At 48.2% G+C, this 19,284-nt stretch overlaps 1 protein-coding gene across 1 annotated transcript in view; it reads right to left on the minus strand.

Annotated features, from left to right (window-relative positions):
- LOC138965491 (uncharacterized) overlaps positions 1-19,284 on the minus strand; it is a 66,014-nt gene that overhangs the window by 2,310 nt on the left and 44,420 nt on the right. Inside the window, exons 22-29 of the mRNA XM_070337665.1 lie at positions 18,800-18,919; positions 15,973-16,148; positions 10,325-10,484; positions 9,315-9,368; positions 6,555-6,633; positions 5,036-5,085; positions 4,242-4,496; positions 1-489 (exon numbers count right to left, since the gene is read on the minus strand). The exon at positions 1-489 is cut by the window's left edge and continues 2,310 nt beyond it. Of these exons, the coding sequence (XP_070193766.1) occupies positions 416-489; positions 4,242-4,496; positions 5,036-5,085; positions 6,555-6,633; positions 9,315-9,368; positions 10,325-10,484; positions 15,973-16,148; positions 18,800-18,919 (968 nt within the window). The 3' untranslated portion in view covers positions 1-415. The remainder of the gene's footprint in view (positions 490-4,241; positions 4,497-5,035; positions 5,086-6,554; positions 6,634-9,314; positions 9,369-10,324; positions 10,485-15,972; positions 16,149-18,799; positions 18,920-19,284) is intronic.

Here is a 19,284-nt window from a genome sequence, read left to right on the forward strand (position 1 = left end):
ACCGCATTTACTGGTGAGTGCAGTATTGGGCTGCCTGACTCACAATCTGACTCGGGATTCCCTTCCAGAAGAACACTGCGGTTTTTCAGGTTTTTTTAAACCTATTTTCACTTTCTCTACGTCATATTGACCGTTGAACATGCCAAGGGGCGCAACTATCTGACAGCACGCGTCGACAGGAAGAATAGAAGGGCTTGTTACAGTATATGCTTGTGGCGTTTCTGACTAGATCTTCTCATCCGGGCCTGCAAAACGTGGCACATCGAAATCACAAGGAAGTTACAGAAAAAAAGAAAATGAAAAAACGTTCAGTTTAATCTCTTGAGTTGAGTTCTGTTTCTGTAGTTTTAAAAACGCACTACTGCGTACCGATGTGTTGTGGTGGGTGAAATATTTGTCATATCGATCGTTACGACTAATTACAGCAGTCCCACTTGACCTTGTTATCCCAGGCGGCTCCGTTATTCTTCTTGAGGGCGTCGAAGGAGACTGCAACGAGAACGAAAGCTTGAGTAAGTCTATGGAACATCACTCAATACACAAACATAGGCCTACGGGCAATCTAAAGAAGACAAAAAGAAACAAACCAAGAGGAGCAATGCTCGCGACTCACCTTCGTCATGCTCGCGACTCACCTTCGTCATGCTCGCGACTCACCTTCGTCATGCTCGCGACTCACCTTCGTCATGCTCGCGACTCACCTTCGTCATACGTGCGATGAATCAGAAGCAGATAATCTCCTGCTCTAGCTCCAGAAAAATAAAAATGATAATTTCTTACTGATTGACCCAAACTCAACCAGCTGTGTTGGTGTGAAGGTTTGTAGATCTAGCTCCAGAAACATTTGAGGAAATGATTGTATGACCCAAACTCGACTCCTCAATGCTCTGATATCTGACGATGGTCCACCAGACTTGTAATGTCTGGAGACCATCCAGACGCCCTGACAATGCTCATAACAAAGACTCTCCAGGTTGCTCAGGTGAGTAAATCGAATCTACATCCAACAAATGAATCTCTCCTGTGTTCCCAGTCAGTTGTTGGCCACATAGAGGATCGGCAGTATTGAGGACGGTATTGTAGTTCAGAAAGAACCTCCACACCACACCCACCCCTCCAAAACCCGTGTGAACACTCTTACTCACACCCATTCCCTACACACATCAACACAACTCGTGTGAACACTCTCACTCACACCCATTCCCTACACACATCAACACAACTCGTGTGAACACTCTCACTCACACCCATTCCCTACACACATCAACACAACTCGTGTGAACACTCTCACTCACACCCTACACACACCAACACAACTCGTGTGAACACTCTCACTCACACCCTACACACACCAACACAACTCGTGTGAACACTCTCACTCACACCCTACACACACCAACACAACTCGTGTGAACACTCTCACTCACACCCTACACACATCAACACAACTCGTGTGAACACTCTCACTCACACCCTACACACATCAACACAACTCGTGTGAACACTCTCACTCACACCCTACACACATCAACACAACTCGTGTGAACACTCTCACTCACACCCTACACACATCAACACAACTCGTGTGAACACTCTCACTCACACCCTACACACATCAACACAACTCGTGTGAACACTCTCACTCACACCCTACACACATCAACACAACTCGTGTGAACACTCTCACTCACACCCTACACACATCAACACAACCCGTGTGAACACTCTCACTCACACCCATTCCCTACACACATCAACACAACTCGTGTGAACACTCTCACTCACACCCTACACACACCAACACAACTCGTGTGAACACTCTCACTCACACCCTACACACACCAACACAACTCGTGTGAACACTCTCACTCACACCCATTCCCTACACACATCAACACAACTCGTGTGAACACTCTCACTCACACCCATTCCCTACACACATCAACACAAATCGTGTGAACACTCTCACTCACACCCTACACACATCAACACAACTCGTGTGAACACTCTCACTCACACCCTACACACACCAACACAACTCGTGTGAACACTCTCACTCACACCCTACACACACCAACACAACTCGTGTGAACACTCTCACTCACACCCATTCCCTACACACATCAACACAACTCGTGTGAACACTTTCACTCACACCCATTCCCTACACACATCAACACAACTCGTGTGAACACTCTCACTTACACCCTACACACATCAACACAACTCGTGTGAACACTCTCACTCACACCCTACACACATCAACACAACTCGTGTGAACACTCTCACTCACACCCATTCCCTACACACATCAACACAACTCGTGTGAACACTCTCACTCACACCCATTCCCTACACACATCAACACAACTCGTGTGAACACTCTCACTCACACCCTACACACACCAACACAACTCGTGTGAACACTCTCACTCACACCCATTCCCTACACACATCAACACAACTCGTGTGAACACTCTCACTCACACCCTACACACATCAACACAACTCGTGTGAACACTCTCACTCACACCCTACACACATCAACACAACTCGTGTGAACACTCTCACTCACACCCTACACACATCAACACAACTCGTGTGAACACTCTCACTCACACCCTACACACACCAACACAACTCGTGTGAACACTCTCACTCACACCCTACACACACCAACACAACTCGTGTGAACACTCTCACTCACACCCATTCCCTACACACATCAACACAACTCGTGTGAACACTTTCACTCACACCCATTCCCTACACACATCAACACAACTCGTGTGAACACTCTCACTTACACCCTACACACATCAACACAACTCGTGTGAACACTCTCACTCACACCCATTCCCTACACACATCAACACAACTCGTGTGAACACTCTCACTCACACCCTACACACATCAACACAACTCGTGTGAACACTCTCACTCACACCCTACACACATCAACACAACTCGTGTGAACACTCTCACTCACACCCTACACACATCAACACAACTCGTGTGAACACTCTCACTCACACCCTACACACACCAACACAACTCGTGTGAACACTCTCACTCACACCCATTCCCTACACACATCAACACAACTCGTGTGAACACTCTCACTCACACCCTACACACATCAACACAAATCGTGTGAACACTCTCACTCACACCCATTCCCTACACACATCAACACAACTCGTGTGAACACTCTCACTCACACCCATTCCCTACACACATCAACACAACTCGTGTGAACACTCTCACTCACACCCATTCCCTACACACATCAACACAACTCGTGTGAACACTCTCACTCACACCCTACACACATCAACACAACTCGTGTGAACACTCTCACTCACACCCTACACACATCAACACAACTCGTGTGAACACTCTCACTCACACCCATTCCCTACACACATCAACACAACCCGTGTGAACACTCTCACTCACACCCTACACACATCAACACAACTCGTGTGAACACTCTCACTCACACCCTACACACACCAACACAACTCGTGTGAACACTCTCACTCACACCCTACACACATCAACACAACTCGTGTGAACACTCTCACTCACACCCTACACACATCAACACAACTCGTGTGAACACTCTCACTCACACCCATTCCCTACACACACCAACACAACTCGTGTGAACACTCTCACTCACACCCTACACACATCAACACAACTCGTGTGAACACTCTCACTCACACCCATTCCCTACACACATCAACACAACTCGTGTGAACACTCTCACTCACACCCATTCCCTACACACATCAACACAACTCGTGTGAACACTCTCACTCACACCCTACACACATCAACACAACTCGTGTGAACACTCTCACTCACACCCATTCCCTACACACATCAACACAAATCCCGTTAGCTCCCCAGTTATTGAGCTGCATCAAGATTCACACCGTTAGCTCCTCAGTTATTGAGCTGCATCAAGATTCACACCAATACCTTTTCTTTGTTGGTGCAAGTTTTGTGAGTTATACACATAAAACAAAGTTAAAAAAGAACAAAAAGATAACAAAACAAAACACCCCCCCCCCCCCTACCTCCCCAGTTATTGAGCTGCATCAAGACCCACTCCAACATCTTTTCCTTTTTTGAGCATGTCTTTCTTGTAAATAATTCACGTAAAACAAAATTCCACAAAACAAAAAGATAACAAAACAAAAAGATAACAAAACAAAACAAATCCCCCCTACCTCCCCAGTTGTTGAGCTGTCTGGAGGCCTCAGGATCACCAGGTGTCAGGGCAACCTTGTCGGTCCAGGGCACGTCCTGTGCAACAACAAAGAGGGACTGGCCCTTGGCCGTGGTGACGACATCCTTGTGGATGCTGGCCCACGTCATGCCGTTGTCGTCGCTGCTCATGTGGGTCACGCCGTCCTGGCTCAGCGCGTACACGCGGTTGGTGTCAGACTCGTGTCCCACCATGGAGGCCACGCGGGGATCCAGAGCTGGAGACAGAATTAGTCATTTCTTAAAATAAAAAACAAAGGAAACACACAAAACGCACAAAGAAAGAAAGAAATAATCAGCGGGTACACGCGGTTGGTGTCAGGCTCGTACCCCACCATGGAGGTCACGCGGGTATGCAGGACTGGACACAAAATTAGAAATTTGGTAAGGTACAAACACAGTGACCAAAACAAACAGCAGAAACAAACACAGTGACCAAAACAAACAGCAGAAACAAACACAGTGACCAAAACAAACAGCAGAAACAAACAGCAGAAACAAACAGCAGAAACAAACAGCAGAAACAAACAAAGAAACATTCGGGACGTACATACTCGTGTCCCACCATCGAGGATACACGAGGATACACGAGGATACACGAGGATACACGAAGGCACAAAGCTGGAGAAACAAATACCAAGGGATGAATGGAAAAAACCAAGACAATTGACTTGCCCTTCATAAGAGGTTGTTAGTTTGTTCCTCTTTCCTTTCCAATCTTCTATCATATTAGTTAACTGAAGGAAGAAATACTCACGTTGCCACACGGTGCCGTCGGGAGACATGAAGCAACGCTGGACAACACCCCTGGAAAACACCACCAAAGGTTTTATGCATTACACATGATTTACATATCGTGCATTCATACTGTCTTACAATCAATCGGCAAAAGTTCATTGCTTCGTGATAGTTTTATGCTAATTACAACAACTAACTTACAAAGGAGTCACACAGACACGCGCACACACGCACACGTACACACATACACGCGCACGCACGCACGCGCCCTCGTGTACACATACTCACACATACGTACGCACGCACACGCGCACACACACACACACGCGCGCGCACACACACACACACACACACACACACACACACACACATACAAACACACACACACACACACACACACACATACAAACACATGTGCACATACAATCACAACACATACAAACACACACACACACATACAAACACACACATACAAACACACACATACAAACACACACACACACACACACACACACTCACTCATACACACACACGCACACACACACACACACACACACACATACACACACACACACACACACACACAGTCGTCCACAAGGATGGAGCGTCCCAAGTTTGCCAGCAATGGGACAATAATGATATAAAGTATACAAGAAGGGCAAAGCCCATACGACTCACATGCTTGACCTTGACCTTTACATGACCTTGACCTTCAGCTAAACCTAGCAATGACATCATACACAAAGAACTGCTTTACACATTTTTCCTACCAAAATACATGTGACCTTGACCCAAGGTCAAGGTCATCCAAGGTCATGCAACACAAAGCTGTTAATTCAAGACATAGGAAGTACAATGGTGCTTATTGGCTCTTTCTACCATGAGATATGGTCACTTTTAGTGGTTCACTACCTTATTTTGGTCACATTTCATAAGGGTCAAAGTGACCTTGACCTTGATCATATGTGACCAAATGTGTCTCATGATGAAAGCATAACATGTGCCCCACATAATTTTTAAGTTTGAAACAGTTATCTTCCATAGTTCAGGGTCAAGGTCACTTCAAAATATGTATACAATCCAACTTTGAAGAGCTCCTGTGACCTTGACCTTGAAGCAAGGTAAACCAAACTGGTATCAAAAGATGGGGCTTACTTTGCCCTATATATCATATATAGGTGAGGTATTCAATCTCAAAAACTTCAGAGAAAATGTGAAAAATGTGAAAAATAGCTGTTTTTAGACAACATTTATGGCCCCTGCGACCTTGACCTTGAAGCAAGGTCAAGATGCTATGTATGTTTTTTGGGGACTTGTCATCATACACCATCTTGCCAAATTTGGTACTGATAGACTGAATAGTGTCCAAGAAATATCCAACGTTAAAGTTTTCCGGACGGACGGCCGGCCGGACGGTCGGCCGGCCGGACGGACGGGGGGGACGGACGGACGGACGACTCGGGTGAGTACATAGACTCACTTTTGCTTCGCATGTGAGTCAAAAATGCCGAAACTGAAATGAAATGCATTAAACTCACTTTGTTTTGACCACACCATCACAGACGAAGACAGAACCCGAGGTGAGAGCCAGGAAGGAACGACGGTAGAACAGAGCATCTGCACAGGGACACAAACAGTAAATAACACGTGAATGTAGAACAGAGCATCTGCACAGGGACAAAATTAATATGTAAAGCGCGGAGAGCACAGTTAATTGTGGTTCGCGCTATATAAGCTCTTCATCATAATAATAATAAACAGTAAACAATACGTGAATGTAGAACAGAGCATCTGCACAGAGATACAAACAGTAAACAACACGTGAATGTAGAACAGAGCATCTGCACAGAGATACAAACAGTAAACAACACGTGAATGTAGAACAGAGCATCTGCACAGAGATACAAACAGTAAACAACACGTGAATGTAGAACAGAGCATCTACACAGAGATACAAACAGTAAACAACACGTGAATGTAGAACAGAGCATCTGCACAGAGATACAAACAGTAAACAACACGTGAATGTAGAACAGAGCATCTGCACAGAGATACAAACAGTAAACAACACGTGAATGTAGAACAGAGCATCTGCACAGAGATACAAACAGTAAACAACACGTGAATGTAGAACATAGCATCTGCACAGAGATACAAACAGTAAACAACACGTGCACGTAGAACAGAGCATCTACACAGAGATACAAACAGTAAACATCACGTGAATGTAGAACAGAGCATCTGCACAGAGATACAGGTTATAACAGGTGCGCTGTTCCAGTCTTTGTGGCTCTTATTAAACTGTGAAGGATCTTGCGTTAACGCAAAGTACAAAAGGCGATGTTGGGAAATAACTGTGTCGGGTTGGTATTGGTTGTCAACGAGTGAATACTCGTGGATGTATCGAGGCTCAAGGAGCACGTGTGAAGACACTTCCTTCGCTACAGTGACTGGCCTCTGCCCCTTCCTTCGCTACAGTGACTGGCCTCTGCCCCTTCCTTCGCTACAGTGACTGGCCTCTGCCCCTTCCTTCGCTACAGTGACTGGCCTCTGCCCCTTCCTTCGCTACAGTGACTGGCCTCTGCCCCTTCCTTCGCTACAGTGACTGGCCTCTGCCCCTTCCTTCGCTACAGTGACTGGCCTCTGCCCCTGTGGAGAAGCAGAACAAGACACAGCCCACGTCTTACAGGACTGCAAGAACCTCAAGCCCTAGAGGACAGAGACTTGGCCCAGGTCGACGACCCTTGAGGACAGAGACTTGGCCTAGGACGACGACCCTCCAAGAGAAACTGTATGGTCCCGTGGAAGCTCTACAAAAGACCACCGACTTCATACACAGAGCTGGACTCCAAGTGTAAAGGCGAACGACAAGAAGAAGAAGTGACTGGCCTGTACTACCACAAGGTAAAGGGAAGAAGAAGAAGAAGAAGTGACTGGCCTGTACTACCACAAGGTAAAGGGAAGAAGAGGAAGTGACTGGCCTGTACCACCACAAGGTAAAGGGAAGAGGAAGTGACTGGCCTGTACTACCACAAGGTAAAGGGAAGAAGAAGTGACTGGCCTGTACTACCACAAGGTAAAGGGAAGAAGAAGAAGAAGAAGTGACTGGCCTGTACCACCACAAGGTAAAGGGAAGAAGAAGTGACTGGCCTGTACTACCACAAGGTAAAGGGAAGAGGAAGTGACTGGCCTGTACTACCACAAGGTAAAGGGAAGAAGAAGTGACTGGCCTGTACTACCACAAGGTAAAGGGAAGAGGAAGTGACTGGCCTGTACTACCACAAGGTAAAGGGAAAAGGAAGTGACTGGCCTGTACTACCACAAGGTAAAGGGAAGAGGAAGTGACTGGCCTGTACTACCAAAAGGTAAAGGGAAGAGGAAGTGACTGGCCTGTACTACCACAAGGTAAAGGGAAGAGGAAGTGACTGGCCTGTACCACCACAAGGTAAAGGGAAGAGGAAGTGACTGGCCTGTACCACCACAAGGTAAAGGGAAGAGGAAGTGACTGGCCTGTACTACCACAAGGTAAAGGGAAGAGGAAGTGACTGGCCTGTACTACCACAAGGTAAAGGGAAGAGGAAGTGACTGGCCTGTACCACCACAAGGTAAAGGGAAGAAGAAGTGACTGGCCTGTACTACCACAAGGTAAAGGGAAGAGGAAGTGACTGGCCTGTACCACCACAAGGTAAAGGGAAGAGGAAGTGACTGGCCTGTACCACCACAAGGTAAAGGGAAGAGGAAGTGACTGGCCTGTACCACCACAAGGTAAAGGGAAGAGGAAGTGACTGGCCTGTACCACCACAAGGTAAAAGCAGGCAGCAATAAATCCACGAGTATTCACTCTTTCACAAAACATACAAACGCGACAGAGTTATAATTATCCGCAGTTCGTCCATTGAGACCAGACCGAACAGATACTTAGAATGAATACGTTCTTTCTTTATTTGGTGTTTAACGTCGTTTTCAACCACGAAGGTTATATCGCGACGGTTAGAATGAATAGATATATCAGAAAGTGTTAACAATCAATATATGTTTTTGTTGTTGGAACTTTTAATTATGTATAGGCTACATTGATCAAATGCAAAATTGATTATAAATAAAATATCATTTGAGGAAATGTTTAATTTTTCTCATTTATATTAACGTTCCATTTACGACTCCAGCCAATGAAGCTCGATCACTATCTTGGTCCGGGCATAAACGAAAATGAGATGAAACTAACTTGTATAATGAAGCAAGAAAGAACATTGTAGACAACACGTGATCCTTCTGCCTTGACTGGGTTTTTTACTTACCTGGATTCTGGGGTGGAATAGCTGTGTTCACCTCTGCACATATGGCTGTCTCGCCTGTAACAAACAATGTGACACCATTGTACCGTACACCTCAGTATCTACACACGTAAACATAACACAACACTTTGCAACTTGCAATCTAAAATGTGCCGGAGACAATATGTTACTCCCCCGAACCAAAAAACCACAGCCTAAATGACCGCGATCAGACAGCTCTGCCATTACTGAGACAGAACAACTGAGCAGAAATGCATTAAACCGCAAGAGGAAATCTGTCTCTGTCTGTCTGTATCTTTCCACACACACACACACACACACACACACACACACACACACACACACACACACACACACACACACACACACACACACACACACACACACACACACACACACACACACACACACACACACACACACACACACACACACACACACACACACACACACACACACACACACACACACACACACACACACACACACACACACACACACACACACACACACACACACACACACGCTCAGACAAAGATAGAGACAGAGAGACACACACACACGGAGGCACGCATCAAGCACGTACTAACACACACACACACAGACACACAGACACACACACACAGACACACAGACACACAGACACACAGACACACAGACAGACACACACACAGATACACACACACACACATACACACACACAGACACACACACACACAGACACACAGACACAAAGACACACACAGACACACATACACACAGACACACACACACACACACACAGACACACACACACACACACACACACACACACACACAGACACACACACACACACACACATACAGACACACACACACACACACACAGACACACACAGAACACACACACACACACACAGAGCCATGTACACCCTCTCCCACACGCAGCCCTACCCCCTCCCACCCCATCCTCCACCCCCACCCTAACACAAACCTCAGCATATCTGTCAGATTGTGGGACAATTATGATTTACCAGTAGGACCGCCAGTCGAGACTTCACAGCCGTACAGCTCAAACTGGAGGTTCAGCTTCTCGCCTGTGACGCTATCTTCGGTGACGTAAATGCGCACGACCTTGGCCTCGCGTGTAGTGGAAACTTGCACGACTTCTGTTGTTGTGCCAGCCAGCGTTATCTGTCAACAGATGAAGAACAAAGTTGGATAAACAGATGTAAACTACGAAGAAAATTTTGCTCTTCTCAAATAAAAAGCTTTCCCTCAGCGATACGTTCTTTTTGCGGTAAAAGCTACAATTCCAGAGCATAGACTAAAACTGAAAATACGTTTTTGTCTGCTTCAATGTAATTTAATTTGCTTAAAGATGCATTAAGTCCGCCGAACTGAGTTTAAAGTGACAAACCCCGGTTCCTACACGCAATCGAGAGGCAGGCAGGCAGGCAGGCAGACGGACAGACAGACAGGATCAGACAAACAGGAATAAAGACAAAGCCACGAAACTGGTCATCACACATCCAGTATAGAACCTGGGCGGAGATGCACAAACCGAAAGTGGGTGCCACCTTAACGAGAGAAAACAAACCGCAGGGTCTGATTGGTTGAAATCGAAACATATTTCAATTTCAACCAATCCAACACTGCGGGTGGCTCCGGGTCCCGTTTGGGTGGTAACTTTGTCGTGCACCTCAGCCCAGCTGACTAAAACACCACCAGCAGCAGCACAAGACAGCAACAGCCACTAACACATGACCACCACCACCAGCAGCACAAGGCAGCAACAGCCACTAACACATGACCACCAGCACTACCAGCAGCACAAGGCAGCAACAGCCACTAAAACATGACCACCAGCACCTCCACAAAGCAGCAACAGCCACTAAACCATCACCACCACCAGCAGCACAAGGCAGCAACAGCCACTAAAACATGACCACCACCAGCAGCACAAGGCAGCAACAGCCACTAACACATGTCATGACCAGCAGCAGCACAAGGCAGCAACAGCCACTAAAACATCACCACCAGCACCACAAGGCCGCAACAGCCACTAACACATGACCACCAGCACCAGCACAAGGCATTCTTTCTTTATTTGGTGTTTAACGTCGTTTTCAACCATTCAAGGTTATATCGCGACGGACCAGCACAAGGCAGCAACAGCCACTAACACATGACCACCAGCACCAGCACAAGGCAGCAACAGCCACTAAAACATCACCACCAGCACCAGCACAAGGCAGCAACAGCCACAAAAACATGACCACCAGCACAAGGCAGCAACAGCCACTAAAACATGATCCCCCCAGCACCAGCACAAAGCAGCAACAGCCACTAAAACACCACCATCAGCACCAGCACAAGGCAGCAACAGCCACTAAAACATCACCACCACCTACAGCAGCACGAGGCAGCAACAGCCACTAAAACATGACCACCAGCACCACCACAAGGCAGCAACAGCCACTAAAACATCACCACCAGCAGCAGCACGAGGCAGCAACAGCCACTAAAACATGACCACCACCACCAGCACAAGGCAGCAACAGCCACTGAAACATGACCACAAGCACCACCACAAGGCAGCAACAGCCACTAAAACATCACCATCAGCACCAGCACAAGGCAGCAACAGCCACTAAAACATCACCACCAGCACAAGGCAGCAACAGCCACTAAAACATCACCACCACCTGCAGCAGCACGAGGCAGCAACAGCCACTAAAACATCACCACCACCTGCAGCAGCACAAGGCAGCAACAGCCACTAAAACATCATCACCATCAGCACCAGCACGAGGCAGAAACAGCATCTAAAACATCACCACCACCTGCAGCAACACAAGGCAGCAACACCCACTATAACATCATCACCATCAGCACCAGCACGAGGCAGCAACAGCCACTAAAACATCACCACCACCTGCAGCAGCACAAGGCAGCAACAGCCACTAAAACATCATCACCATCAGCACCAGCACGAGGCAGCAACAGTCACTAAAACATCACCACCACCTGCAGCAGCACGAGGCAGCAACAGCCACTAAAACATCACCACCACCTGCAGCAGCGCGAGGCAGCAACAGCCACTAAACCATCATCACCACCAGCAGCAACACAAGGCAGCAACAGCCACTAAAACATCACCACCACCAGCAGCACAAGGCAGCAACAGCCACCAAAACATCACCACCACCAGCAGCAGCACAAGGCAGCAACAGCCACTAAAACATCACCACCACCAGCAGCACAAGGCAGCAACAGCCACTAAAACATCACCACCACCAGCAGCACACGGCAGCAACAGCCACTAAAACATGACCACCAGCACCAGCACAAGGCAGCAACAGCCACTAAAACATCACCACCACCAGCAGCACGAGGCAGCAACAGCCACTAAAACATGACCACCAGCACCAGCACAAGGCAGCAACAGCCACTAAAACATCACCACCACCAGCAGCACGAGGCAGCAACAGCCACTAAAACATGACCACCAGCACCAGAACAAGGCAGCAACAGCCACTAAAACATCACCACCACCTGCAGCAGCACAAGGCAGCAACAGCCACTAAAACATCATCACCATCAGCACCAGCACGAGGCAGCAACAGCCACTAAAACATCACCACCAGCACAAGGCAGCAACAGCCACTAAAACATCACCACCACCTGCAGCAGCACAAGGCAGCAACAGCCACTAAAACATCATCACCATCAGCACCAGCACAAGGCAGCAACAGCCACTAAAACATCACCACCAGCACAAGGCAGCAACAGCCACTAAAACATCACCACCACCTGCAGCAGCACGAGGCAGCAACAGCCACTAAAACATCACCACCACCTGCAGCAGCACAAGGCAGCAACAGCCACTAAAACATCATCACCATCAGCACCAGCACGAGGCAGCAACAGCCACTAAAACATCACCACCATCAGCACCAGCACGAGGCAGCAACAGCCACTAAAACATCACCACCACCTGCAGCAGCACAAGGCAGCAACAGCCACTAAAACATCACCACCACCAGCAGCACAAGGCAGCAACAGCCACTAAAACATCACCACCACCAGCAGCACAAGACAGCAACAGCCACTAAAACATGACCACCAGCACCAGCACAAGGCAGCAACAGCCACTAAAACATGACCACCACCAGCAGCACGAGGCAGCAACAGCCACTAAAACATGACCACCAGCACCAGCACAAGGCAGCAACAGCCACTAAAACATCACCACCACCAGCAGCACAAGGCAGCAACAGCCACTAAAACATCACCACCACCAGCAGCAGCACAAGGCAGCAACAGCCACTAAAACATCACCACCACCAGCAGCACAAGGCAGCAACAGCCACTGAAACATGACCACCAGCACCACCACAAGGCAGCAACAGCCACTAAAACATGACCACCACCACCAGCACAAGGCAGCAACAGCCACTGAAACATGACCACCAGCACCACCACATGGCAGCAACAGCCACTAAAACATGACCACCAGCACCAGCACAAGGCAGCAACAGCCACTAAAACATCACCACCACCAGCAGCACAAGGCAGCAACAGCCACTAAAACATCACCACCACCACCAGCAGCACAAGGCAGCAACAGCCACTAAAACATCACCACCACCAGCAGCACAAGGCAGCAACAGCCACCAAAACATCACCACCACCAGCTGCACAAGGCAGCAACAGCCACTAAAACATCACCACCACCAGCACCACCACAAGGCAGCAACAGCCACTAAAACATCACCACCACCAGCAGCAACACAAGGCAGCAACAGCCACTAAAACATCACCACCACCACCACCAACACAAGGCAGCAAAAGCCACTAAAACATCACAACCAGCCCCAGCACAAGGCCGCAACAGCCACTAAAACATCACCACCACCTGCAGCAGCACGAGGCAGCAACAGCCACTAAACCATCATCACCACCACCAGCAGCACAAGGCAGCAACAGCCACTAAAACATCACCACCACCAACAGCACAAGGCAGCAACAGCCACTAAAACATCACCACCACCAGCACCACCACAAGGCAGCAACAGCCATTAAAACATCACCACCACCAGCAGCAGCAACAGCCACGAGGCAGCAACAGCAACAGCCACTAACACATGACCACCACCAGCAGCACAAGGCAGCAACAGCCACTAACACATGACCACCACCACCACCTGCACAAGGCAGCAACAGCCACTAAAACATCACCACCACCACCAGCAGCACAAGGCAGCAACAGCCACTAAAACATCACCGCCACCAGCAGCAACACAAGGCAGCAACAGCCACTAAAACATCACCACCACCAGCAGCAACACAAGGCAGCAACAGCCACTAAAACATCACCACCAGCAGCAGTACCACAAGGCAGCAACAGTCACTAAAACATCACCACCACCACCACCAACACAAGGCAGCAAAAGCTACTAAAACATCACCACCAGCACCAGCACAAGGCCGCAACAGCCACTAAAACATCACCACCACCTGCAGCAGCACGAGGCAGCAACAGCCACTAAACCATCATCACCACCACCAGCAGCACAAGGCAGCAACAGCCACTAAAACATCACCACCACCAGCAGCACAAGGCAGCAACTGCCACTAAAACATCACCAGCACCAGCACCACCACAAGGCAGCAACAGCCACTAAAACATCACCACCACCAGCAGCAACACAAGGCAGCAACAGCCACTAAAACATCACCACCACCACCACCAACACAAGGCAGCAAAAGCCACTAAAACATCACCACCAGCACCAGCACAAGGCCGCAACAGCCACTAAAACATCACCACCACCAGCAGCAGCACAAAGCAGCAACAGCCACTAAAACATGACCACCACCACCAGCAGCACAAGGCAGCAACAGCCACTAAAACATGACCACCACCACCAGCAGCACAAGGCAGCAACAGCCACTAAAACATGACCACCACCACCAGCAGCACAAGGCAGCAACAGCCACTAAAACATGACCACCACCAGCAGCACAAGGCAGCAACAGCCACTAAAACATCACCACCACCAGCACCTCCACAAAGCAGCAACAGCCACCAACACATGACCACCCCCAGCAGCACAAGGCAGCAACAGCCACTAACACATGACCACCAGCACAAGCACAAGGCAGCAACAGCCACTAAAACATCACCACCACCACCACCAACACAAGACAGTAACAGCCACTAAAACATCATCACCACCAGCAGCACAAGGCAGCAACAGCCACTAAAACATCACCACCACCACCACCAACACAAGGCAGTAACAGCCACTAAAACATCACCACCAGCAGCAGTACCACAAGGCAGCAACAGTCACTAAAACATCACCACCACCAGCACCAGCACAAGGCAGCAACAGCCACTAAAACATCACCACCACCACCACCAGCACAAGGCAGCAACAGCCACTAAACCATGACCACCACCACCACCAGCACAAGGCAGCAACAGCCACTAAAACATCATCACCACCACCACCAGCACAAGGCAGTAACAGCCACTAAAACATCATCACCACCAGCAGCACAAGGCAGCAACAGCCACTAAAACATCACCACCACCACCACCAACACAAGGCAGTAACAGCCACTAAAACATCATCACCTCCAGCAGCACAAGGCAGCAACAGCCACTCACCTCACTGCCGTCGAGGAAGGACTTTCCATCGTTGCTGTAGGCCATCTTGATCTTCGTTGCCTTGGATGTCCCCGTCTGGTCCACCTCCACCCTGTCCACCAGCACCTTGTTGGGGAAGTACACCTGGAAGTAGCGCTGGCCCTTCAGCTCGCCCTCGTGCACGTACGGTACCCAGCCTGAAACGGTAGCAAGTTTCAGTCAAATCCAAAAACAAATTGACTGCCAACGTTCCAAGTTTCAGTCAAATCCAAAAATAAATTGACTGCCAACGTTCCAAGTTTCAGTCAAATCCAAATACAAATTGACTGCCAACGTTCCAAGTTTCAGATTCAAAAAACAAGAAAGTTAAGTTGTTGGAAGATTTTATTTGACAAAACAAAACAAAACGTTCCCAAATCTATCGACCCAACCCAACGGTCTTTTGAGTGCACCGACACACAATAAGTCACACACCGACACACAATAAGTCACACACCGACACACAATAAGTCACACACCGACACACAATAAGTCACACACCGACACACAATAAGTCACACACCGACACACAATAAGTCACACACCGACACACAATAAGTCACACACCGACACACAATAAGTCACACACCGACACACAATAAGTCACACACCGACACACAATAAGTCACACACCGACACACAATAAGTCACACACCGACACACAATAAGTAGACACAACTTAGCTTGACGAAATGTGCGGCCGCTTGCTCAGGAAGTCACAAGCGAATAAATCTTTGATACAAAATCACGTAGGCCGTACATTTCGTCAAGCTACGTTTTGTCTACTTAGTGTGCACTTGAAAGACCGTTGAGTCGATATATTTGTGAACGTTTTGTCTACTTAGTGTGCACTGTAAAGACCGTTGAGTCGATATATTTGTGAACGTTTTGTCTACTTAGTGTGCACTTGAAAGACCGTTGAGTCGATATATTTGTGAACGTTTTGTTTTGTCAAATGAAACGTTCCAACAACCTACCTTTCTTGTTTTTTTAATTTCAAGTTTCAGTCAGTTGCACGAGCATGTCTTGCGTGCTCCAGGGGCCGGTCTCACGAGTATGTCTTGTGTGCTCCAGGGGCCGGTCTCACGAGTATGTCTTGCGTGCTCCAGGGGCCGGTCTCACGGGCCAGCAACACAGTCGGTCACATGCAGCTGAACGAGTTTGTTTGTTCGTTCATGGGCTGAAACTCCCACGGCTTTTACGTGTATGACCGTTTTTACCCCGCCATTTAGGCAGCCATACGCCGCTTTCGGAGGAAGCATGCTGGGTATTTTCGTGTTTCTATAACCCACTGAACTCTGACATGGATTACAGGATCTTTTTCGTGCGCACTTGGTCTTGTGCTTGCGTGTACACACGGGATTGTTCGGACACCGAGGAGAGTCTGCACACAAAGTTGACTCTGAGAAATAAATTTCTCGCCTAACGTGGGGACGAACTCACGCTGACAGCGGCCAACTGGATACAAATCCAGCGCGCTACCGACTGAGCTACATCCCCGCCCTGCTGAACGAGTGAAATACAGTAATCCGACGAAATCATGAAACGGATTTCAGCTTCATTCTCCCCCATTATTGGCGCTCTAAGTCTTCCTCATATTCTTCTTGTTCTTTCATGCTTATTTTAGTTCTCTCCTTGTCCCATGGTTTTTTTCTCGTTTTTTCCCCAATCACCTTCTGTATCACCACCCCCATCCCTTTTCAGTTTGTTTGTGTATCAGGCTTTTCTGTTTGTTATAGTTTTCTGAAAGGAGTAAATCTATTTAGTCCTCCATCATGCTTACCACCGTTATGTACTCACTAGCAAGGGCGGATCCAGGATGTTAAGAAAGCGGAGCTCCCGAACATGCTAGCGGCGGGAGGGGGGGGGGTGTCCCGGGGGCATGCCCCCCCGGAATTTTGTTTTTTCGAGGAAGCAAAATGCTGCAATCTAGGGCCACCTGAGCTCAGAAACTGTCATTTAATCATCTCTCTCTCTCTCTTTTTTTCCCTGCAGGGGAGGAGGGGGCGGGCCCCCTTAGCCCTCCCCCTAAGTCCACCACTGACTAGGATTGTTTAAAATAAGCTTTATTCTTGATAGTTAGAAATCCTAAAAGCCAAAATGTCATGATAAAAAATTGAATAAAGTCTTGTTTCAATCGGCCGACTGTGCCACGTTGCACGGGCAGTTGCCCTCTTACAGTGCAGCTCTCCCCAGGAACCGCATTGCGACTACCGACTGTCAGTGTGACCGCCGCAAGGTAATGAAACCGGCCCCAGGATTGGCCGACTGTCAGTGTGACCGCCGCAAGTTAATGAAACCGGCCCCAGTATTAGCCGACTGTCAGTGTGACCGCTGCAAGTTAATGAAACCGGCCCCAGTATTAGCCGACTGTCAGTGTGACCGCCGCAAGGTAATGAAACCGGCCCCAGTATTAGCCGACTGTCAGTGTGACCACCGCAAGTTAATGAAACCGGCCCCAGTATTAGCCGACTGTCAGTGTGACCGCCGTAAGTTAATGAAACTGGCCCCAGGATTGGCCGACTGTCTAAGCTTCTTAACCCTCTCTTCCAAAATAAATACTCGCTGACGTCAAAACGACGCAACGCCCAAGAATATGTCACAAGGCGAATTATGACGTCACGTTAAAGTTCTGTTCCTTCTGATGGATGTCTCGCACAGAAAGGAAACAAAATCAAGAAGTTTGTCTCGATGACCTAGTTATACCAACAGCGAAAAACAACTCAATAGGTCACCGCCAAGCTGTGCATATATCGGTATCACATTTCATGAACAACACAAATAAGAAACGAAAGCCTGGTGCACTGACCTGTTCCTCCCTTCCTGCCGTTGATGGGGGGAGTGAGGGAGCCAGGCGAGCCGGAGATCTGACAGCCGAAGACGTCGGTGTCGGATTGGACATTGAGAGGGGCTGTAGTGCACGCCACTCCTGTGGAAAAACAAAACAAAATACAGTGTGAGTTTAATGCTAGTTCGTGGAAGTGCGAGAGTAACACACCGACTCTTCCGCCTAAAGCCTTCAGTCAAATAGTTTATAGAATGTATTCTCTTGATTTCCGTCTTTAGTTTTGAAGTTGATTGATAGCACAACAACATTGGAAAGCATAGTCTATACGTTATTTTCTCTGTCTTTTCAAACAACGTCTTTGTATAAGTGCAAATTTACATTTCAATTTATCTCACATCCTCTGGTTGCCATGTCACGCGAATAATTTTGCTTATTATTTGCTCGCACAGATATCTACAAGCAAGGGTCAAGCCTGAAGCTTGCAAATTGACCAGTGTCTCTCAGTG

This window comes from Littorina saxatilis, linkage group LG4, assembly GCF_037325665.1.
Source record: "Littorina saxatilis isolate snail1 linkage group LG4, US_GU_Lsax_2.0, whole genome shotgun sequence".
Lineage (NCBI taxonomy): Eukaryota > Metazoa > Mollusca > Gastropoda > Littorinimorpha > Littorinidae > Littorina > Littorina saxatilis.